General features: G+C 42.1%; 1 protein-coding gene across 3 annotated transcripts in view; it reads right to left on the reverse strand.

Annotated features, from left to right (window-relative positions):
• The window catches only part of CDKL1 (cyclin dependent kinase like 1), a 68,828-nt gene that overhangs the window by 7,870 nt on the left and 35,931 nt on the right, over positions 1 to 25,027 (reverse strand). For all 3 annotated transcript variants that reach the window (XM_037983940.2, XM_073010977.1, XM_007986636.3), the window contains exons 3-7: positions 23,274 to 23,395; positions 9,272 to 9,344; positions 6,409 to 6,499; positions 5,037 to 5,237; positions 2,903 to 2,985 (exon numbers count right to left, since the gene is read on the reverse strand). In XM_037983940.2, coding sequence (XP_037839868.2) covers positions 2,903 to 2,985; positions 5,037 to 5,237; positions 6,409 to 6,499; positions 9,272 to 9,344; positions 23,274 to 23,395 — 570 coding nt within the window. The remainder of the gene's footprint in view (positions 1 to 2,902; positions 2,986 to 5,036; positions 5,238 to 6,408; positions 6,500 to 9,271; positions 9,345 to 23,273; positions 23,396 to 25,027) is intronic.

The raw sequence follows: 25,027 nt of genomic DNA on the forward strand, positions 1-25,027 counted from the left end.
TGAATCTGAGCATCACTGGGGATTGACGTGCCATTGCTATATCATCGAGCTCTGCTGTCCCAGCAACAATGTCTGGATGAGGATGACTGGTTGCCTGTGATACGCTGGAGCCCATCCTCCCGGCTGAGCTAGTTTCCCAGCCCCAGAAGCAAGCAGGCCTCCCTCTGTCAGGGTTACTGACAGGCAGACAGACTGGGGCACAGATGTTCAACCAGTGCAGCCCCCGCACTGCTTCTTCCTGTGTTTCTGTCAACAGGAAATCTGCAGGACAATCTCTGGGAAACCATGGGAAGCTTTCTACGTTTATGAAACCTGGGTTACTTCTGAGGCTTCACCAACAGACAAGTGAACAGGAAATCACTAAGGATATTTAGTGCAGAACTGGGAATGTCCAGACCACAAGGAAGCCAGATGGGTCACCTCCCATATGTCAGGTGTCATTCCTGCCCCTCCGTCCCAGCAAGACCCACTTTGAATGCTAGTGCTGCAGGAGGAAGAGGCAATGAAGATGCAGAAACCTTCACTGTGGGACAAGCCAAGAGGTTAGGGAACAAACAAAACACAAGTGGTAGAGACAGAACTTCCATCTGGAAACTGAAGGGTTTAGTGAGCAACTGGAGAGTTAGTTTCATTTTTAAGATACCTTCCTCAGACAGTGGAAACTCAAGATTTCACAAACCTTAATTATGCTCTGAAATGTTTTTGATTGCAATACAGACTCATTAGAAGACACTCAAAAATATAAAAAATCATAAAGTTACCCCAAAATCCCACCCAAAAGAGATACCTGCTGTTAGTATTTTGATACATATCCTTGCAGCCATTTATTTCACAAATGTCAAAAAAGAGCTTGTGATTTCCCAGATGATGTCATATTATTGTGTATTTATATATATAAATATATATATATATGCATTGTGTACATATTACATATTTATTAAAACTTGGTCAAATTACACATACTTTTTGTTTGTTTGTTTTTGTTTTTGTTTTGAAACAGAATCTGGCCCTGTTGCCCAGGCTGGAGTACAGTGACATGATCTCAGCTCACTGCAACCTCTACCTCCCAAGGTCAAGCCATCTTCCCACCTCAGCCTCCCAAGTAGCTGGGACTGCAGATGTGTGCCACCGTGCCTAGCTAATTTTTGTATTTTTAGTAGAGACGGGGTTTCATCATGTTGCCCAGGCTGGTCTCAAACTCCTGGGCTCAAGCGATCCACCTGTCTTGGCCTCCCAAAGTGCTGGGATTACAGGCATGAGCCACCATGCCCAGCCTACACTGTTTTCTAACCGTCTTTTTTTTTTTTTTTTTTTTTTCACTGCATGATATTACTTACTTTTACAGACAGAGTTTTGCTCTGTCACCCAGGTTGGAGTGCAGTGGCATGATCATAGTTTACAGTAACCTTAAACTTCTGGGCTCAAGTGATTCTCCTGCCTCAGCCTCCCAAGTAGCTGGAGCTATAGGCATGTGCAACCAACCCCAGTTCGTTTTAAAAATATTTTGTAGAGACAGGGTCTTGCTATGTTGCCCAGGCTGGTCTTGACCTCCTGCACTCAAGCATCTTTCACCTCAGTTGTCTCCTGGGTTGCTAGAACTATAGGTGTGGGACACCACACCTGACTCTATATGGCATTTTTTTTTTCTTTTTTCTTTTTTTTTTTTTTTTTTTTTTTTGGAGACAGGGTCTTACTCCTGTCGCCCAGGCGAGAGTGCAGCAATCTCAGGTCACTGCAGCCTCAACTTCTTGAGTTCAGGTGATCTCACCTCAGCCTCCTGAGTAGCTGAGACTACAGGTGCGTGCCACCATGCTGGTCCAACTTTTTGTATTTTTAGTAGAGACAGAGTTTTGCTGTGTTGCCCATGCTGGTCTCGAGCCCCTGATACACCTGCCTCAGGCTCCCAAAATGCTAGGATTACAGGCATGAGCACACCTGGCCTGATGAGGTATTTCTATTGTAAGGATGTACCATACTTAATCCCCTACTGATAGCATACCGAAGGAAATAATTTCTATTAAATAATGCCACATCTTTATGCTCTTGGATAATGGTTTCACAGGAATAAATTGTTGGAAGTGGATTAGGGATATAAACATTTCAGATTTTTCTGTTCTTAAAAAATGGGCTTCTCCCATTTGGGTTGGCCATAGAGGGCAAGCACTAGAGTAAGACTGGCTAAGGAAGTTGTTGTTTTTTTTTTTTTTTTTTTTTGGACAGAGTCTTGCTCTGTCGCCGAGGATGGAGTACAGTGGTGTGGTATCAACTCACTGTAACCTCCATCTCCTGGGCTCAAGCAGTTCTGCCTCAGCCTCCTGAGTAGCTGGGATTACAGGCATGCGCCACCATGCCCGGCTAATTTTTGTAATTTTAGTAGAGACGGTTTCACCATGTTGGCCAGGCTGGTCTGGAACTCCTGACCTCAGGTGATCTGCCCATCTCGGCCTCCGCAAAGTGCCGGGATTACAGGCGTGAACCATTGTGCCCAACCCAAGTAAGTTCATTATGATTTTTCCCATGGTCTGGAGACCATAAGCATAGTAGAGTAGGGAATTTGGACAATGCTGGGGAAAAACTAGTTAACTTTATCTGGATAGGTCTAGGTCTAAAAGTTGGTTGGCTCTGAGCTACCTAGGTTCAACTGCTAAAAAATGATAAAGGACGGGTGTGGCTCCAGCAGGCAGCTCTGTATTCCTGTGCAACAGGCTGGCTGGACTCTGTTATCAACAGCCTCTAAATTTGCATTAAGGCTAAAGTCTCGCTAGCCAGTTTGCTCCAATTTTCTTTTTCTCTCTTAGACTGACCTCCAATGCAGGGTGAGCCATGGGGCTCAGGGAGGTGAATAACGACCAAAGCCTAGCTAGCCTGGCCTACAGAGCTCTCTCCAAAATGGGTCACTCACCATATCTTCAGGGTCTGGAATTTTCACTCCACTGAAGTACTGATTCATGCTAAACACTTGCTGGTGCCTAGGAATGAGATCCCCTTTGGACAAGAAAAAAAAAAAAAGGTAAGTGAAATTGGTTAGCAAACACTGATCTATGGTTTTCTTCCATCAATCCTGTGTTGGTCTTGCCCATGTCTATGGACACTGCAGTGTTCTTGGGCAATCAGAAGGAGAGGCATTCAGGAAACCCACAGCAACCTGTATCAGTCCCTACAGTGGACAGCACACTGTGTTAGGCACAGAGGAGGCAAGCAACAGAAACTGAGGGCTACAGCTTCTTGCTCTCAGGTTCTTGTTCTCAGAGCCTACAGTGTACTGAAGGAACCCAAACCAAACAACTCAGAAGAACATACACACAAATAAAATAATGCCTTTTAAAAAACAGCAAAAGGGAAACAACCACAAATCAAAATCCTATTAACTGAATCCTGATAGGTCAAGATAAAATGTTATTGCCCTAGCACTTATAACAGTGTCTAACATACAGCAAGCATTCAATAAATATTTGAAGAAGGAAGAGAGGGAAGAAAGAAAGGTAGGAAGGGAGGGAGGGAGGGAGGGAGGAAGGGAGGGAGGGAGGGGAGGGGAAGGAAAGGAGGGAAGAAATCATGGATTTTCTAGCTAGAAGGAGTACATTTTCACATTTGGGACCATCTTTTCTTATTTCACCAATTAGCGATCACTTGGAAGTGCCATTTCATCTACTGTTTAGAGGCACTTACAATGTGACACAATGAAACAAAAAGAGTATTTCTATATTTCAGGGGACTCTAGGAAGCTCCTCCTGCCCACATTTCCATCACATCAGCTAAAACCGCCTTTATGTAAAATTCTATATTATACTTGAAGAGGGATTTTGTTCAGAGAATATAGAGAGATACTCAAAGTGTTCTCCTGGGGCACAACCAGGCCCATTTCCCGGGCACTGTGGGAGTTCCTACTCTGGGGTATCAAATTATCTAATTACTGATGCATCCTAGAAATTTACCTCGCACTCAAATGCAAAAACTGCTGCCTCACCTCATTTTGGGTGAGCAACCAAAAAGCACACCCTCTAATGCCTTGCCCCAGATCTCAGTGAGCTGCATCATGAGCACAATTCCTTGCACCTTAATAACCTTCTTCCTCCAGTGCCAGAGAGGTGACATGGGAAGGCTGTCCTAAAATCACTAGAGGAAACACAGCCAAGAAAGGCTGAGTGCCCCTGGAAGGCCTACAAAGCACCTTCCATGTCACTCGACCAAGTCAAGCTCTCAACAAACATTTATTGCCTACAATGTGCAGACACTAGTGGAGGATAAGTAGAAATATAAGACATGATCTCACCATCAGGAAGTTTACAGTATCTTTGGGAAGATAAGATTACAAGGGAAGGCATGGCGATGGCAGTTGCTACAAGAGTTTAGAGGAGGAAAAGTTTACTTTAAACTGGGATACTCAGGGGAGTCAGAGGAGTTTATGTCTAAACTCCCTGACTTTGGAAGAGGACAATCAATACTGATGTTTTTTTTTTTTTCTCTCACCTTCCCTCCCTTCTCCTCCCCTGCCCTTCCCCTCCGCCTCCGAGGTTAGAGAGAAAGGAAAGGGCACTGGGGCCGGAAAGCAAGACAGGCTGCGTGACATTAGCACTAGCCTTCCTCCTGACACTTAGAAGGTTGGGAATCATCCTCCGTAGAGTCTGAATAATCCAAACTAGTCAGGCAGGCTGGGGTTAAGGACATCCAAATGAATGACACAAATTGTCATAAATGAGGTAAACCATGAAAGTGTTCCGTAAACTGCTAAGCCCTTACAGAAATGTGAGTTTGTATTGTTGTTATTGTCATTATTAACATTTTAACGTGATCCAAACTGCTCAAGAATCTTCGGTTTTTTTGGACAATGAGTAAGTACTCAATAATTGTTAACTATTTTAATTAAAACAAATATGGCCACCTTTAATGGAGTCATTTAAATGAGGCTTCCAGTTTTCCTCTTTCCTAACTAATGCCTTAAAGGGCATTAGGTGAGACAGGGAACTTGGCTCTGCCCTGCCCCAACCTGGGGAAATACCCAGTTTTCCAAAAGGCAGGACGAAAACACCACTTACCCAAGGTCTTCCTAATCAGATAGAGTTGATCCACATCCGATTTTCCTGGCCACAGAGGCACTCCTGATAGCAGCTCAGCAAAGACACAGCCAATTGCCCAAACATCCACTGGGGGGCCGTACTGCGTGTCCCCCACCAGCAGCTCAGGGGAGCGGTACCACCTGGTAGCCACGTAGTCTGTATAGTAGTCACTCGGTCCAGCTGGCCGGTGATGGAACATGGAAAACAAAGAGCAGCGGAAGGCTGGCATCAAAACTGGGAGAGGGTGATCTCAGACGTCAAGCCTGCGCCCAATCTTGTGGCCTTATTCTATATCGTTGGTTCTCAATTCTAGTTGCACATTCAAATCACTTAAATATATATATATTTTTAAATTACTGATGCTCAAGCCACACTTCAGTCCAGTTAAAACACAATCCCTGGGGAGGGTCTGGGGGGTTATTGGGCATAGAATTTAAAGTCCCCTGGGCACGGCAGCTCACGCTTGTAATCCCAGCACTTTGGGAGGCTGAGGTAGGTGGATTGCTTGGGCCCAGGAGTTCGAGACCAGCCTGGGCAACATGGTGAAACCCTGTCTCTACAAAAAAAATTCAAAACTTAGCCAGGTGTGGTGCCTCATGCCTGTAGTCCCAGCTATTCAGGAGGCTGAGGTGGGAGGATCACCTGAACTGGGGAGGTCAAGGCTGTGGTGGGCTGTGAACTGTGCCACTGCACTCCAGCCTGGGCATCAGAGTGAGACCCTGTCTCAAAAAAAAAAAAAAAGTTCCCCCAGGTGATTCTAATCTGCCTCCAAGGTTGAAAGCCGCTATTCTAAAGTAGCACTTCTGAAAAGTATTATTTTAGCAAGAAATGGTAGAAATCAGGGAGGTAAGATATTTTTTTTTTTTTTTTTTTTTTTTTTTGAGACGGAGTCTCGCTCTGTCGCCCAGGCTGGAGTGCAGTGGCCGGATCTCAGCTCACTGCAAGCTCCGCCTCCCGGGTTTACGCCATTCTCCTGCCTCAGCCTCCCGAGTAGCTGGGACTACAGGCGCCCGCCACCTCGCCCGGCTAGTTTTTTATATATTTTTAGTAGAGACGGGGTTTCACCGTGTTCGCCAGGATGGTCTCGATCTCCTGACCTTGTGATCCGCCCGTCTCGGTAAGATACTTTTTAATAACCGCTTTACTGTGGTATAATTTATGGAGAGCATACGTATGTAAACCACTGTATGTATCTACACGTTTTCAGTAATTACAAAATTATAATTTATAGCATGCTTATGCCCTAAATATACAAGTACTAGCTTGTATACTTCTAGAGCATTTAGATCCTTTATTGTATCAAGAACTTTTCCATCTTTTATACTTAACAAAAGAAAATGTCAATACTCACTCAAAAGCCGAGCAAATCCAAAGTCACAAAGCTTAATCACAGAATGTTTTGTGATGAGGATATTTTCTGGCTTCACATCTCTATGTATGCACTAGTGTAACAAATCAAAACAAAAACAATATTAAGGCTGAACTATATATGGGATAAATGAAACACTTGACTATTTAGCAAATATTGGATACATAATTTAAATCTCTCCTTGGCTTATTGGACAACAGCAAAAGAGCAGCCTAAAATAAATCTAGTACCAAGCCTGTCAGAGCCTGAATCATCCCAAATTCCTAAAAGGCCCAAAAGAACTAAGAAGGGTGAAAGGAAAATGAAAGTAGGGTAACCAGTCTTAGCAAAGAAAAATACAGGACACCCAGTTACATTTGAATTTCAGATAAATAATTATTTAGTATAATACATACCATGAAGCACTTGGGATGTACTTACACTAAAAAGTTATGCTTGTTTATCTGAAATTCAAATGTAACTGGGTGTCCTGTATTTAATCTAACAGTTCTAGGTGAAAGGGAAAATGTTGAAAGGTCCGGGTGAGGCTGCATCACGGTTGCAGGAGCTGCACATTGGTGCTTAAGCAGAATTCACAATTCAGTTGTTTAACTGCGAATAGAATACAGTTGGCCTCGTAAACAGGACAAGCCCTGAGCCTGCTGAGATAAGCTGGAAGCGAAGGGCGGCAACCACAGCTTGCCAAGAGATCTCCCTTCCAGCTCTGACATTCATCCCAACAAGATAAACAAGAGTAGGCAGCAGCCCTCACCCTCTGGGGAGAGTCGCTAGATGTCAGCTCTGTCCTACACACAAGTGCTCTGAGAGCTGCAGCCACCCCTCAGGATGTGGCCCCCCCTCCAGAATTTAGACTCAAGTCACCTGTGGTTTCCAGCACACAGCCAACATTCTTTAACCGGGTGATATTAGAGAGAAGAACGTTTGAGAATCTTCACATGATTTTCTCATTACATGACAATTTCTTTGGTAAAGAACAAATCAACAACCTAATTAACAATTACAATTTTTTTTTTTTTTTTAAAGCTGGGTCAAAATACTGCTCAGGGTCCCTAATAATGTTCCTCTTTCCCAAGTGTTTTCCTCTCAGGAGGAGAATGCTAGATGGTTCTGCAACCTGAGAGACCCTCTTTGGCCTGCAGCCTGAAACCCTGGGGTTATTCTTAAGAATCTGGAGAGGACTCGGGTTCTTCTTGGGCATGACCAGTTCTCACTCCAAACGACCTTCAGGGTGAGAGATCAGTGTCAATGTTTGCCCATGGGTATTTATTATTCTTGAAAATTTGGGCTGAAATAAAACAACTTTGGGATTTTATTACAATCTATCTGGTTCTTAGCAATTAACATCCCTGAGATCTCTATTCTTTTACCACTAGCTTCACATATTGCTATAAATGGGTACACCATGAATATCATGATGACATATGGTCAGAAGTACTTGTAAGCAAGTATGTGCTCCTATTCTGTTCTGGGAATTCTTTACAAGTTTCTGCACCCACCCCCATCAGCACATGGAGCCAAACAGGGCGTCTGGGGCTCTCCAGGGAACTGTGGTATGCATTATATTTGTTTTTAGCATCCCAGATCTGCCCTACCAGGGTCTTAGTGCAGTCTCTCTTGCTCCCCAATCCTAAAACCTGCTCTCAAGAGAGTGCTAAGTCACAGTAACTAACAATATGGGTGTCCACTCTCCCCTGTGTATGACAAGGATTATAGCTTTAGCTAGTTGGAGGCTCCTCAGGGAGAAGTGCTGCCTACTCTCATACTTCCTCCTTCCAGGAATGCAGCATCAGGAAAAATCATTTGGAACAATATAAAGAAGGAGATTTAGCCCTACCACCTAAATTGACCCTGGCAGTTGAGTAGGATAAAATATTGCAGTGAAATTGCACTCATGGTCAAAATGAAGCTCTAACTTTGAAATCTGGTTTCTAGGCACAGGCAGTGGGCAGTGTTGTATTGGATGGAGCAGCAGGCTTCCCAGCCTCTGTGAAGTCACGTCACCTGCGCAATAGTCTACTATGTCTCTACCAGCCACCTGTGGCCAGGAGTGTCACAGGCTTTCAATGGGTTGCTTGGTTCCACACTCAACACTCTTATCTCACCAAAGCAGACACTAGCACTTTGCACTGGGTTTGGGGTTCCACCTACTGCAACTGGCATACTGCAGCCAAGCAGGCATGAATCATCTGGGGTTTCCCTCAATTTCATAGCCTTTTGGGAGTACAAGATCACATAGACTCCAAGTGAATGGGGTTCTACCTTAAATCTGAGTAGTTTCTAAGCAGTATAAATATATGAATAATTTTTTGGGTTTGTGTGTGTGTGTGTGTGTGTATGTGTGTGTGTTTTGAGACAGGGTCTCATTCTGTCATCCAGGCTGGAGTGCAGTTGTGTGATCTTGACTCACTGCACCCTCCGCCTCCCCAGCTCAAGCAATCCTCCCACCTCAGCTTCCTGAGTAACTGGGACCACAGGCACACACCACAGCACCCAGTTAATTTTTTTATTTTTTGTAGAGACAGGGTTTTGCCATGTTGTCCAGGTTGGTCTCGAACTCCTGGGCTCAAGTGATCTGCCTACCTTGGCCTCCCAAAGTGCTGGGATTACATGCAGGAGCCACCATGCCTGGCACTAGTTTCTTAAAATCATAAAAATGCATATTTTGTATAACCTGAGCAAGAAGGAATACCTAGGTTGGCATTTTTAGCCTCTACTTACCCAATCAGGCTTATGAAGATTTGGGTAAAAAATTTTACCCACAAAAGTGTGATATAAACTTTGTACAAGGCTCCACCTCAGCTTAAGGGGAGCCTTCTCACTTTTCAAAAGAGATCATGAGACTTACATTGTGTTTATGGCAAAAATTTACAGCTTGCAGTGTCTGCCAAGTTATGCTCTTCACGAGATGTTCTGGTACCCTAATAAAAATAAAGCAGCACAAACACATTCTTTAGTGTAGCCATGGAATTCAGCTCAAGAAAAGAAAAAATAAACCAAGATAGGCTTTAGTAGTGAAAAACCCTAGGTGACACATAGTCATCTTACTCATCAAACAGTCATTCCATGAACCCAAAATGTAAAAATATGTGACCAGCACACCGCTGAATTCTAGGGACAACAGGTTAACAAAAATGCAAACATCTACTTCTATAGGTAAGGATATGAAAACCTACAGAGATTTCAACAAGTATTTATAACCACCTGTCTCAAACATCTGTGACACTACTGGGAAACTGCCTGGTAATTTGAGCTCCATTTCTACAAGGAATTTTTTGTTGATGTAAAGTTAGTTACTATTCAGCACAAAAGATGCTGTTTATTTTCTCAAGTTGCCCCAAACCGACGGCCTTGAAGCAGGACTCATCTTCCATGTGTGGGCACATGGTCTCTCAGGGCAGCATTGCTGTTGTTTGTTTGTTTGTTTAGATAATGAAGACTTTACTGATTATAGCGAAGAGCTTTACGTTGCAAACCATGTAACAAATGTTAATAATAATCTAATAACCCGAGGCATCCTGGTTCTTTCCCCATGCTGCCATGGCAGCCAGCTGCACCCCGCTGACATCTTTCTACTCTCTTCTCCATCACAGCAGCTAAACTCCAAGCCACTGCTCCCAGTACTTCTTCCCTGACTCACATCTTATATTACCAGGGCAACCAGTAGTCCCAGCAGGTACTTCTTGTGAATTAGAAAGAGGCACGTCGCCTGGAAGCATTTAAAACAACAACAACGAACCAAGGCAGGGAGTATAAGAAATGAACCACAGAGAGAGTGCATTTATTTTCTGAGACCCCAACCCGCTGGCTGGACTTACTGTTTTGATAAATCAAACATTCCACAGTGTTGCTGTGGTCCTCAGCCAAAACGAATAAGTAAATCAGGGAGGAAATTCTTGAGTAGCTGTGTTAAGGGGACCACAAAAAGTCACTTCCAGCCTCTGAGAGAAGCTACAAGGCCACTGTTGTCACAGGCCAGAAGTTCAGGAAATCCTTTCAGGCAGATCAGGGGGTATTTGAGCAGAGAGTGGGATCACATGAAGGAAAGGAAGAGGCCATTTCCAGGAAGGCTGGTTGGGACATTACTGGACCAGGGCTGTGTCCCTGGGCTTGAAGTTGCTTCTCTCCAAATTCTCTTTTCCTTGTTTGAGCGGCATATAGGCATAGACACTAGAAAAAGTCACTGTCGAGAAAAAAGGCTTAGAAAAATGCAACTAAGATGAGACATTAGCCTCCACTTTTTACTTTTTTTTAAGAGACAGGGTCTTGCTCTGCTGCCCAGGCTGGAGGCAGTGGTGCTGTCATAGCTCACTGAACTTTGGACTCCTGGACTTAAGGGATCATCTCGCCTCAACCTTCCAAGTAGCTTCTACATTTTGTCCAGAAAAATGGAATATATCTTGATTATTCAATAAATTAGGTTTTTGGGTGTTTGTTTTGTTTTGTTCTGTTTTTTTGAGACAGAGTCTCGCTCTGTCGCCCAGGCTGAAGTGCAGTGGTACAATCTCAGCTCACCGCAACCTCTACCTTCCAGGTTCAAGCAATTCTCCTGTCTCAGCCTCCGAGTAGCTGGGATTACAGGCGTGTGCTACCACGCCTGGCTAATTTTTGTGTTTTTAGTAAAAACAGAGTTTCACCATGTTGGCCAGGCTGGTTTCAAACCCCTGACCTCAAGTGATCCACCCGCCTCAGCCTCCCAAAGTGCTAGAATTACAAGCGTAAGCCACCATGCCCCTCCTGCAAATTAAGTATTAATATAGGATTACCAGTATCAGGCAACTTTAGTTCCTACAAACATTTCCCCAGATAAATTATATAAAAGGAGCATATAAAGGTAAGTTATAGTTGCATATCATTATTGCTCCTTTAATCCCCAGCACATTTAATCCCCAGAATTACAAAATTCTCAAATGTAAAAGCTCTGTACAAACTACTTAGCATCATCTTGAATTGGCTACTCACTTGACTGTTTATTCAGTTTCTTTTCTGGAATGCAGAGGCCTCAGCCTCTGAGATCCCTTTTAGCTGAAACACTCAGATAATAAGAGGGGCCAGGTTTTCACTGTTGGAGAAGAGAGTTACAACTATAAAAAGGCAAAAAAAAAAAAAAAAAAAAATAGAATATGTTCTGTGGTGTTGGATTGAGAGACAGAGAGAGAAAGAGAGACAGTGTGAGAGTGCTGTGCTAGAAGGGGTGGACCACCTTATATAGGGTGGCCCAGAAAGCTTCTCTGGTTAAGGGAACATCTAAAATAGTGGTTAAGGTGGTGAGAAGTGGCCAGATTGGGGCTATATTTTTAAAATGGAGCTTCCAGGATTTTCTGAGGGATTGGATGTGGGAGAAAGAGAAGAATCAAGGAATGACATCAGGTTTTTAGCTTGAGTAACTGGTACACGGTGGTGCCTTCTACTCAGGAGAACACTGGAGGAGAAACTGGTTTGGGCGAAGGGAATGCTTACTGGACACCCGAGAGAAGACTCTGAGTCAGCGATTCTACATTCAGAAGGAAGGCCAGGCTGGAAATGTGAGTTTGAGAAGCATAGCATATGGGTGGTATTTGGGGCCTAGGACTGAATGAAGCCAATTAAGGGTGAATTCAGCTAAAGAAGAGGAGCTCAGAAGGAAGCTGTGACCCTTCACCACAGAGAGGGCAGAAAGAGGAAGGGGACCCCACAAGGGCACCTGAGTTGAGAGCATCAAGTAAATAAGACAACACTCAGGAGAATACAGTGTCACAGAACCAACTGAAGAAAGTGCGTCAAAGGACTTCTGAATTAAGGTGATGGACTGAGCAAGCCCAGTTAATTTCGTTCCGTCCCGAAACCTGACTAGAACTACGCTGAAGACTTTTAAAGACAAAACCTCACAAGGTCAGAGATGACAGGAGAAGAGATAACAGCAACACAATGTGGAATCCAGAAAGCAACTGAACGAAAGATAATTAACTTAACAATCCTAGAAAGTGAAAATCTAAGCCAGGAGAGGGAAGGTGGAGAACCAACCAATTTATCCGGAAAGAATCCTCAAAAGGCTCAGGAAGTAGCAGCCAAGGTCTCTATGGAACGAGGAGCTAAGGAGTATGGAAAAAACTGTTTAGGAAATAATTAAATCCCTAGATCCCCTCTTCTATTATTTGCCCATAGGGAAACACTCTCCACTACCAGGCAGAAGGCTGGAGCTTTGTTTCCAGAGAGGATAAAGCAAAGGACATTTGGCATAGGTGAGATTGTGGATACTGTTCTGAAAATGTGGATACTGTTCTGAAAACGGGATTAAAGGACTGTACACATACGAAATGCTGAATGCTGAGATTCCCCATCCCTCTTCCCTCGCTGGACTCTGAGAAATCCGGCAGGCAGACTTCACTCTCTCCAGCCACAATATTCAAAGACTTCTTTGGGAGAAGCTCAGAGGGAAAGATCTGAAGATTCTGACACTGGAGTTCCACCAGCAAATGGCCCAGCTAGAAAACCATAGTGAAGCTCAGAGCTTCCAATAGTTCCTTATTCTAAACTATGAGCATACAACCAGAGATTATATGATGCCCAAGAAAAGCCTCTAGTAAGAAAGTGGAAGACCAGAACAAACAAAAAAAGCAACTTAAAAGAAACAGAAATTATGGAGGGTGAAGAGAACTTTTTAAAATACCATTAATATCCTCAGAGAGAAAATGAAAGCGTTGTATCCATGAAATAAGAACATGATACTATGAGAAAATGAGAGGACCAGTTCGAGAGTCCACACCCAAATAATAGAGCATTGAGAAAAAGAAAATAGGTAAAACAATGAACAGGAAGTCAAAACAAAACAATTCAAAAAACTTTTTCTGAGGCAGAAAAGGACCAGCAAGTGCCAGGATAATGGATGAAAATCAAGACCCACTCATGAGTTTCATAATCAAGAATACTGAGCACAAAGAGAAGCTCCTACAAGTTTCTGGAAAAAGAAACAGGACTTCAAAAGAGAGCAGAAAATAGAATGGCATCAGGCTTCTTGGCACTAGAAGATAGAAGACACTAAAATAATGACTTCAAAATTTTGAAGGAACATTATCTTCAACCAAAACCAACAAACAAGCCTATACCCAAACAAAATACCAATCCAGTGTGAGGATGGAATAAAGCATGCAAGGGCAAGGTCTCAACTTCTTATTTCTTCCTGTACCTCTCATCTACTCTTTCTCAAGAAGCCCCTCATGGATGCAGTCCACCAAAAAGGAGAAGTCCATTACAAAGAAGATTATATGGGATGGAGACCCAACGCAGGAAGGAAGCAGCAGGAGTCTCTGGGAGGATGGCAGAGGGAGATGACAGGCTAACTGCAGTCCAGGTGGCAAAAGCAACCCATCTGGACAGGACAGTGTGACACAAGACTCAGGCACAGTGAGGGATGTCATTGCCATGCCCTCTGCCTCATGCCACCTCAAATAAATATGAATATATTCAACTTAACAGCTCTGGAAGAGTCTGGGTGACTAGCTGGATCCTTCAGGCTTAGGCAGATGTTTTGATGTCCTTTGTTCTTCTCTCTTGTCTTTTTGTTGTTGTTGTTGTTGTTTTGTTTTTTTGTTTTTTTTTGAGACGTTGTCTCCATCTGTCACCCACGCTGGAGTGCAGTGGTGCTGTCTTGGCTCACTGCAACTTTCGCCTCCTGAGTTCAAGCAATTCTCCTGCCTCAGCCGCCCGAGTAGCTCAGATTACAGGCATATGTCCACATACCCAGCTAATTTTTGTATTTTTAGTAGAGATGGGGTTTCACCATGTTGGCCATGGTTGGCCAGGTTGGTCTCAAACCTCAGGTGATCTGCCCGTCTCAGCCTCCCAAAGTGCTGGGATTTCAGGCGTGAGCCACTGCACTTGGCCAATACTTCTTAAATTTTTGTAGAGATGGGGGTCTTACTGTGTTGCCCAGGCTGGTCTTGAACTCCTGGGTTCAAGTGATTCTCCTGCATTGGCCTCCCAAAACACTGGGATTATAGACATGAGCCACTATGCCTGGCCTAAGGAAGATGTTCTTAAAATTGTAGCTTGTGCCCGCAAGGCTAGGGAACTCATTTCACCTTAAGGTATTTGTTTCCACATTGGTGGTAAATAGTGATTGTGGCTGAGCTCTAGGGCAGGGTGGGGAAGGGCTAGAACAGGCATGAAGAGAAGGGGCTCAATTCCCTCTCATTCTTTACTCCCTTTAATAGCTCTTCAAGCTCAAAAGCAAGCTCTCCTTTCAGAGTAATCATACATAAGCTCAACCTTAACTTATGAGAGAAGAAGGGGCATGAGCTTTTCTCCTGGGCCTGGTTCTTCTCTGCCATGGGATTAGGTGATTGAACTTTAGATGAGCCATGTATATCCCCAGCTTTCCTTCCTAGTAAATAGTGCTCCAAGGGAGCGGGACAGGATCCAGCTCAGGCCTTTTGGACTCCCAGCCAGCTGGGCCTGGTCTGATGGACTTTAAACTCCTGAAGATGTCAGCTCCCCAGACCTAGATATGAGAGTCTGGGCAAGGTATGAGAAAATCAAGCAAGGATCCTTCTTTTCCTTTCTGTCCCACACCAAGATGGAAGGGGCTCAAGAAGGCACTTCCATAGGTAGTCAGGTGGTCTTCCTTGAGGTCTTCAGTTCAGTTGCGTTGTTGAGAGCTCCAGTTGCCCCTCCAGAGGCCACTGGGCTGTTGCCCAGCTCCCCAGAGGCACTCCTTCTGGGGAGGGTGGAATGGAATCCATCTTTCGCTATTGGGAAGATGTGGAGAACAGGCACACTGCTGAGATCTCCACTGGTGTGACCTCGTGGCATTCTTCCTGCCTGCTCTGGGCATTTTATTTCACCCCTCAGGAACATAAAGGGCTCCCAACTGCTTGATTTTAAGGAAGGGTGTGGGCCGGGGGGAGGGGGTGGTGTCATTTGAAATCCCTGGGGTCTAGATTTCTGTGTGATTATATCATTTTTTAACCAGTTAGAGATGGATGTACTTGGTCAAAATAAGCAAGTAAACCCAGAAACAGGAAGACAAGAAATCCAGGAAGTAATGAATCTGACCACAGAGAAATGCAGCAGGAATTACAAGGACAATGGCAAAGGGAAATCCAAGGGACACAGCTGGACAGCAGGTCTTGAGTACAACAAGCCAGACAGAAGGGGAAGGAGGCTTAAAGGTCAGACATTACCAAGAAAAAAATGGAACTAACAGATTACCTGATGTAACTATCCTGTGAAAATGTACATTGAGAGGCTATTAAAATGAGTGGGGGTGGGGCACAGTGAGTGGCTCATGCCTATAATCCCAGCACTTTGGGAAGCTGAGGTGAGCAGATTGCTTGAGCCCAGGAGTTTGAGACCAGCCTGGGCAACATGGTAATACCCCATCTCTACAAAAAATACAAAAAATTAGCCAAGCATGGTGGCAGGCACCTATAGTCCCAGCTATTTAGAAGGCCGAGGTGGGAGGATTTCTTGAGTCTGGGAGGTGGAGGTTGCAGTGAGCTATGATTGGGCCACTGCACTCCAACCTGGGTGACAGAGTGAGGCCTTGTCTCGAAAAAAAAGAAAAAAAAAAAGAGAGAGAAAAAAAACCCAAAAATGGTGAGGGGAGGGAATTAACAACAGGATTAAAGAATGTTAGGCACATTTTAAAATAAGACAAGTGTTAATTTGAGGAAAAAGTAGAAAAGGAAGCCATAGTATGGTACAATGCTCAGCTATAAGTAATATTTACATAGGCACAATAATGGGAACAGTGAGCATTAATGTAACTATTTTGGAGGATTAGAACAGGAAGCAGAGGGGATAGTGATTTCAGGGAGCTAAATTTTCATCTGTCATAATAGAAAGCCTTTGATGTCTAAAAATTGATATTTTGAGATATATTAATCACTCTTTTATATTACATTATACTGCTGGATTTGATTTGCTAATAATTTTGCTAAGGGTTTTTTACCTAAATTCTTGAGTAATATTCATCTGTCATTTTCTTTTCTAGAAATGTCTGTCTGGTTTTGGCATCAGCATATAGTGACCTCATAAAATGATTTGGGAAATGTTCCTTCTCATATTTTCTGAAAGAGTTTGGGTAGGGTTACTATTATTTCTTCCTTATATGTTTGATAGAATTCATCCATCAAATATTTTAATAATAGAACCTAAGGTAGCATGACTATAAGGAAAATATATATATATAAAAATCCATATCTTTGGTGAGAAAGTAAATTGGTTCTATTTGGCAAAATTTACAACTCAAGAGTACCACTTTGAGAACTTTGAAAGGAAAATTACAAAAGAAGAAAAATCTATTTGTAGGAAAATTTTATACCAGAATCATTATCAAACCAAACACTGAAAATGACCTCAGTATCCAACCAAAGAGGAATGGTGAGACATAATAAACTTAATGCAATATTTTATAGTCATTGACAATAGATCTAAAGATTATAATGCAACATATATAGAAAATACATAGAAAAGAATATTAAGCGAAGAATAGAATTGAGGGGAAAAACAGTCATCTCATCACAGAACACAGAGAATGTGGTGCTTCGTTTGGAAAAGCTTGGCTGCCTTCACCGTCTTCAGGCTTGCAGACACAGACACTCAATTTTGTCAGCATACCAAGACAGTATCCATTTCAAAGGGGCAAGTGAACATTAAACAAATTAACTAGCCTGACATATAAAACTAGAGTGCCATCATATTCACCCGTGCCCAAATTCTGAGTACTAGCTCATGCTTTCTTTGTAGACAGTTTCATAAAGTCAAGTTATAATCAGAATGATGAGCAAAGAATTTGGATGAGGGAAAGTTGGCAATTTGACAGGTTATTGCTGTTAAACTGAGAGCGCTTAACTGCATCCATCTGCACATCAGGAAGAATTTATCATTAGATAAAACATAGAGTCAGTCAAATCTAACAAGCCTAGCAGTCATTCTGTCTCTTTAAGGTTGCTTTACATATCTCTGCCCTGATGCATTATGTGTTCGTTTCACAAAATAACTTTCAGAGAGCAATCTCTGTCTCTCCAAGTTTTTAGGGGAGGCTGTATTGTGACCCTAATGTCCTAATAACAGAATTGGACAGAGAGAAATGTAAGCGACTACTATATGAAAGTGAAGACATCAAACCGATTTTTAAAAATTCTTCAGAAATGTGAAATTCTTCCAAGATGATGAAGAAATAACATGTATCTCTTTCTAGCATTCTCAATTACAGAAGTCATTCTTTCCACTGCTGCTTGTCTAATATTTGTGACACAGATCATCAAACAGTTGGCATTCATCAAGACTTCATTTGTACACAAGGCTATCACAAAGATGGGAAGGGCTGGGGGTCTGGCCAAGCTCTTGTAAAAAAAGAATATATTACTAGGAATTTATCCTAAAAAAATATTTACAAAAATGGTTGTTCACTGTAGCATGGTTAGTAATAGAAAATAACTGGAAACAATCTAAGTATTTATCAACAGGAGATTGAACTAAGAAATCATGGTATATTCATACAATGGAATTCTACACAGCCATTTTTAAAATATAAAGGTAGATATGCACAGATAGGGAGAAAGCTTCAGAGTACATTTTTTAAAAATGCAGCCTGGTGTGGTGGCAGACACCTGTAGTCCCAGCTACTCAGGAGGCTGGAACAGGAGGATTGCTTGAGCCAGGAGTTGAGGTTTAGCCTGAGCAGCATAGCAACAAGACCCTGTTTCTAAAATTAACTAATTTATTTAACTAAATAAAAAACAAAATAAATGCAGAACAGTATGTAAAGCTATTGATTTTATTCATTTCAAATTTTTTTTTTTTTTTTTTTTTTTTTTTAAGATGGAGTTTTGCTCTTGTCACCCAGGCTGGAATGCAGTGGTGCTATCTCAGTTTACTGCCACCTCTGCCTCCCAGATGCAAGCAGTTCTCCTGCCTCAGCCTCCCGAGTAGCTAGGATTACAGGCGCCCACCACAACGCCAAGCTAATTTTTGTATTTTTAGTAGAGACGGGGTTTCACCATGTTGACCAGGCTGGTCTTGAACTCCTGACCTTAAGTGATCCGCCTACCTCAGCCTCCCAAAGTGCTGGGATTACAGGTGTGAGCCACCGCCCCCAGCCCTTCATTTCAATGTCTGTGTTGCTTTAAAAATTTGCAACAAACAACATATCATTTTTAATCTATAAAAGATAACATTTCTGGAATTTCATTGTCAGAAACTGAAAACTTGCAGTAATGTACATTACCCAGGAGATGTTCCTTGAATAAACTATGTTATTCAGAGAAGGAACTGGTGGTAATTAAATCTGTGCAGGAAAGAATCAATGAAGTCTTATGTCTGGCTGAACATACAGGTAGGCAGAAAAATGAGGAGAAAACATCCAAACCAGTTATTTGTAAAACTTTGACACAGGGAGATCAATCATTTATAGAATAATAGATTCAAAGCTTTTTAAGTTCTATATAAGACAAGAAATGGTTGTGATTGGGGACAATTATGAAAACATAAACCTAAGCACTGGGAATTAGAATTGACATGTATTCATGTTACTGTAACAGGATACATATCTTGTGGTGTAAACTTGCTTGTGTTAGTAGCAACATGAAGTTGGATCTTCTCCAAAAGCTTTCCAAGGGAGTACCAGAAGTTACAAGCATGTTAATAAGAAGATGAATTAGTGTCCATTTCAGGTTCAAATGAGAAGTCTTTGAGTCTGATTTGGCAAGAATTATTTTTAATAATTAAAAATTAAAACATTACTATAGTAATAAATTAAACATGAAAAATATAAAAGCACAAATAAAATGAAAAATATCAATAACAATCATAACTAATCACTAGTAATGTTCAGATTTACTACTTTTTTCCCATCTACATATAAATTCTATGAAAATGAAATGATATGTATTTTTATTATAGTATTTTTTTCATTTGACAAGCACTCATGAACTTTTTCCTATGTCAATATATGTTTTATCTATTAATATAAGCATTATTCTTAATGGGTTCACTGTATTCTATCATAAAACTTTATCATAATTTACTTAACTAATTTTCTATTGTTGGATATTTCAGTTGATGGCAATTTTTTCTTTATCAACAATACTTAAAAATATCCCATAACAATAAATACTTTTGTAACTAAGTTTTTGCACATATATTCAAATATTTTCTTATGGTAAATCATTCAAAGTAGACTTGCTGGGTTTAAGATAATGCCTCTAAGACTTTTAATACCATACACTGATTGCCAAATTGCCTTCTGGACAGGTTGCTCCAGCAGTGTGCTTTGTAATCTCTTTTGACAATATTAGGCTTTAGAAATTTTAAATCAAAGTAACTTTTAAAATGAAAATCCAAATCTTGTTATGATTCTTCTTCTTTAAAATCATTTTGTAACTATCAATTTATTGGTTTGCTGATTCAGTCATTCTACAAGTACTGAGTATGTACCAAGTGCCAAATATGCAGCTAGAAGACACTGAGAATACACAGGTGAGGAAGGCCCAGCTCTTGCCCTTGCGGATTGTATAGTTTACTAGGCAAATGGGATATGTAAATAAAAAATCCCAGAAGATGTTATAGAGGCCAGTGTGCTGGCAGGCATCATAAAGGAGTCATATGTGAGCTGTAAGGACAGCAGGAGTTTTCCAGGCAGAGTAGAGAAAGTAGGGAAACCCATGCTTGCTAAGCAAACAGCATGTCCTGAACCCTAGAATGCAAGCAATTTGGTAGGACGGGCCATGTATTATGTGCAAACTGGTGGGGAGTGGGGTGGTGGAGTAAGATCTTGTATCTCATGCTGGGGGCATTTCCCCATACCGGTAAGCTTTGGGGAGCTATTAAAGGATTCTGTGTAGAGGGTGGCATGCTCAACTTTGTATTTTAGAAATCTGTACTTAGAAATATAAGAAGTGATCACAGGGCATTCTGAGGGTGAGTATACTAACCTAAGGGGACCCCACCTGGCACCAAGCAGGCTGGTAACCCAACCTGGCAACACCAGCATCAGTAGCTTATCCTTTGTTGATATTGCCTAATAGATCAAATATGAAACTGTAAGATAACCAAAGTCTTCTGACCCCTAGGGTACTTGATCACCAATTCATAGCATTATACAGCTAGAAGTCCCCTTAAACTTTACCTAGTCCTAAACTCTCATTTTTACAGGTGAAGACACCTGTAAGCAATTTGCCCAAGGTCACACAGATAATGCTAACTCACCTTTACTGTGAATGTGCTCACAAAATTTTATTTTATAGTATGATGTCTCTAAATTAAAAAGTTTTCATATGATGAGAGACTGGATAAAGAAAATGTGGTGCATACATACCATGGAATACTATGCAGCCAGAAAAAGGAATGAGATCATGTCCTTTGCAGGGACATGGACGGAGCTGGAAGCTGTTATCCTCAGCAAACTAATGCAGGAACAGAAAACCAAACACCACATGTTCTCACTTATAAGTGGGAGCTGAACAATGAGAACATATGGACACTTGGAGGGGAACAATGCACACTGAGGTCTGTCGGGGGCTGATTTCCTTAAGGAAATCTCATATTTGATTTCCTTAAGATTTCCTTAAGTAAATCTTATATTTGGCAAACCATAGCATTTTACCATTTGGAAATGAGGTTGCTTCTAATTAACCACACATTTACCTACAGGTCTTTCTGTTTTCTCCCACTCCCATATTAAAGCATTTTCTGTTTCCTGGAACATATATAACATATTTTAGCCAGTGGAGTTTTTAAAAATCTGCTTTCAAACTGTAATCACCCTTTTTATTCTGCTCAAACTATATGCCAAAAAAAAGAGCTGACTTCCATTGCTTTTGACTCCCACAAATCAGTGTTCCCAAGTCACTCAACATGGTTAATCAAATTCCTTGTAACATCCCTCTGCTACCACATAGCCATGAGTAACTTATATTAATAAGTTTAATTGAAGTGTCACTTGCAAGTCGTCAAAAGATCAAATATCAACATATGAAATGTTTTCTCCTTTGAAAACATAATTTCTCTGTATCAATGACTTTCTGAAGGGAGGTGTCTGTCCTCTTGGCTCTCTCTGGCTATGTAAATTAACATTCTGAAACATGAAAAGTCTGTGCTATGGTCACTATCAAACCACAAGCCACTTCCATTCTGTTTGCCTGAAGGTCACGGCAGATCATATATAACCATCACCACGTGGCAGAGCAAGCCCCTGGCAAAGACTTGAAAGAGTTGTTGGAGGAGCCTCAGCCTCCAGCCACTGAAGTGTGAATGGGAGCCATTCACATTCCATGGGATGGGACACCATTCTGTGGCTCTAATCTATAATCCACTCTTCATATTGTCCCCAGCCAAAGTTGGGCTCCCAGGAACACAGCCAAAAAAGGAAAGGATGGGATATTTTTCATCCCTGGTTACCTTATCTAAAGTCTCCTCCCCTTTCAACTCCAAGGCCACTTTCACCATGAAACCCTCTTTGAATAGTATCTCCCAGGACCTGCTAATCATTCCGTCCTCTTCCTCTAGCCACAGTAACTGGCCCCACGGACAGTTGCGTCACCTGAGCTTAGCCAATCGGAGTTCCACTGGACTTAATGTGCAGATGCTACCTTCTTCTAGAACTTCTTTTTTTCTAGAACAGCTATATTGATTGATATAAGCCTGTGGCCATGCTTTCTATTTTGTACTTTTCCCTTCCAAACTCCTTCCATCCCATGCCACCCACATGCCCTCCCAAATCCACCACATAAGGGAAGCTTATTTGCAAGGCACAATGAAAAAGAACTAGGGCTGGGAGAGAGTCAGAGAAAGAACAGCCACTACCTATGCTGCCCTGCCTAAAAACACCCAGCTGAGGAGTGGGTGGGAGCTGGAATCCAGTCTTCTTACCCTGCAAGAGGCTGCCCTCAACTGCAGGAAGGGACCCCCTCCTCCTTTTTTCTTTTTCTCGGACAAAGCCTCTGTCTGTTGGCCAAGTATTCTTCCAATGCATGCAAAGATGTTGCATATGCTAGAGAGAGATGTGTGGTAAGATCAGCTGAGCCCCCAGAGTCACTCCCACCCTTCCCAGTTACAGTCACAACACAATTGCTTTTCACCTATGCTTGCTTCAGTTGGGTTTTTGTCACTTGAAACCAAAGAAATCCTGAGTAATACAGCAGACTAGACACCCAGATTGTTTCTGATGAAATACTATGTTTGTTTTAGTCTCAAACTTCCTAGTAGCCATTGCTTTTGGAATCTTCCTTTCAATCTCCAAGCCCTTCTACCTCCCTGGTCAGGCACAGACTAACTAATATCCTTCCTTTTCTTAGAGACTGAGATCACTTCTATGCAGAGATAAAGTACCAAAGAAATCAAGTTCAATCTAATGATGCTTCTGCTGGTTTCTTCATTAAAATGACTATTTATTATCTCTTTTGTTAACATTTTCGGTAATTTTTCTGCTGTCCACTTCAGCAGCAGAGTATATTGTACAAACACTGGCTATTTTTATCTAGTCTTTTTTTTTTTTTTTCAGACAGAGTCTTGCTCTGTTGCCCAGGCTAGAGTGCAATGGCGCAATCTCGGCTCACTGCAACCTCTGCCTCCCAGGTTCAAGCGATTCTCATGCCTCAGCCTCCAGACTAGCTGAGATTACAGGCACCCACCACCATGCCCAGCTAATTTTTGTGTTTTTAGTAGATATAGGGTTTCACTATGTTGACCAGGCTGGTCTTGAGCTCCTGACCTCAGATGATCCACCCATCTCAGCCTCCCAAAGTGCTAGGATTGCAGGCATGAGCCACCACCCCTGGCCTTACCTAGTCTTAAAAAGAATCATTGCCACTTTTCACTGACAAATCCCAGTGTGTCTCTGTTTTGTTTGTAAGGGATGGATCACTCACCCTCTTTGGTATCTGTCCAACTCATGGAGAACTGTGTGGTCACAATATTCAAACACCAGGTGAAGCCTCCGTTTCCTCCTGAAGACTTCCAGGAGGTTGACAAGATTGGGATGCTTGAGTTGCTGAAAACACAAAAAAACAAGGTACTAAATTTGACTTGTGAAAGACAGCTTTCTCTAATCTTGATCCAATAAAAAGTAAGTTGTTTGTCCTTTAAGAGTTTCATTCTTGGATTGAAGGAAGCTGTAAACAGTATCATCTTACCACTCTTTACAAGCTATATCTCAGTAGCTTGTAAGTGAAAGATCATTATAACCCAGGTGGTTGGTGAGGGCAAAGAGAGGTATAAGAAGGCTAGAAAATAAAAAAGAATGAAGACAGATGGGAGATGGTAATACAAACTCAGCTTTCAAGGTTCAGATCAAATGTCCCTTCCTAGGGTCTCCATTAATCTCCTCAAACTAGTTCAGTGCCTTGTATGTCTAAAAGCCCCCCTGAAGTATGACTCTTTCAGAATTACTAAGTAATTAATAAATAATATGTAATCCTTAGTAATTATTGTCCAGTTAATTGTTTAGTGTCCTCTGGTATCAATAGCTACGATAGATAAATTCAATAGAATATACGAACGACGGCATCAGGGTCTACGTTCTTCTGTTTATCAAAATTGTGGTGGTGTACTTCCAGCGCCAGGCCCTGTACATAACAGGCATTCCGTCATTATTTACTCTCCAATTAGATGTGCCTGAAAATGTGTGTCTAGGGGAAAAAAAAAAAAAAAAACCCAGGAGTGAATGTGAGCTTTGGCAGAGATAAATCTTGTACCTAGCTTCCTGGCCCTTTCTGGACATAATCCTATCAGAAACACTACAACTAGGCACTGGTCTCTTTTTTTCTGCAGATGAAAATAAGAGACTTACACTAAGAAAGACCAAAAAAGTCACAGGAAAACATATCAATCATGGAGTCCCTTCTGCAGTGCCCATTCACTATCAGATCACAATTACAGTGCATTTTACCTACTGTTGTACAGTTTAACAGTTGGTGGATTGCTCCTCTTTTTCCAAATATTCTTTGATAGTGCCACCAGATAATTTTCCGTAAGAATTTTACAATCAAGTGCTGCTTTATCGCATTAAGTTTCCCCCGTTAACTCCCCATTCCTTCCTCCCCCCAGTCCCTGCCAAACACCATTCCACTTCCTATTTATTTATTTATTTATTTATTTTAATTTTATTTATTACATATATTTTTTGAGACGGGAGTCTCACTCTATTGCCCAGGCTGGAGTGCAGTGGCAAGATCTCAGCTCACTGCAAACTCCGCCTCCCGGGTTCAAGAGATTCTCTTGCCTCAGCTTCCTGAATAGCTGCGACTACAGGTGCACACCACCATGTCCAGCTAATTTTGTACTTTGAGTAGAGACAGGGTTTCGCCATGTTGACCAGGCTGGTCTCGAACTCCTGACCTCAGGTGACCCACCTGCCTCAGCTTCCCAAAGTGCCGGAATTATAGACTTGAGCCATCGCGCCCAGCCATGAGCCACCACGCCCAGCCTCCACTTTCTGATTTTTGACTAGGTACCTCCTACAGGTGGAATGATAGAGTACTGTGTGTATGTGTGTGTGTGTGTGTGTGTGTGAGAGAGATTGGCTTATTTCACTTAACGTTATGTCCTCAAGGCTCACCCAGGTGGTAGCAAGGTTGAGCATGAATAATATCCCATTGTATGAATATACCACATTTTGCTTATC

This window comes from Chlorocebus sabaeus, chromosome 24 (assembly GCF_047675955.1).
Source record: "Chlorocebus sabaeus isolate Y175 chromosome 24, mChlSab1.0.hap1, whole genome shotgun sequence".
NCBI classification, from domain to species: domain Eukaryota; kingdom Metazoa; phylum Chordata; class Mammalia; order Primates; family Cercopithecidae; genus Chlorocebus; species Chlorocebus sabaeus.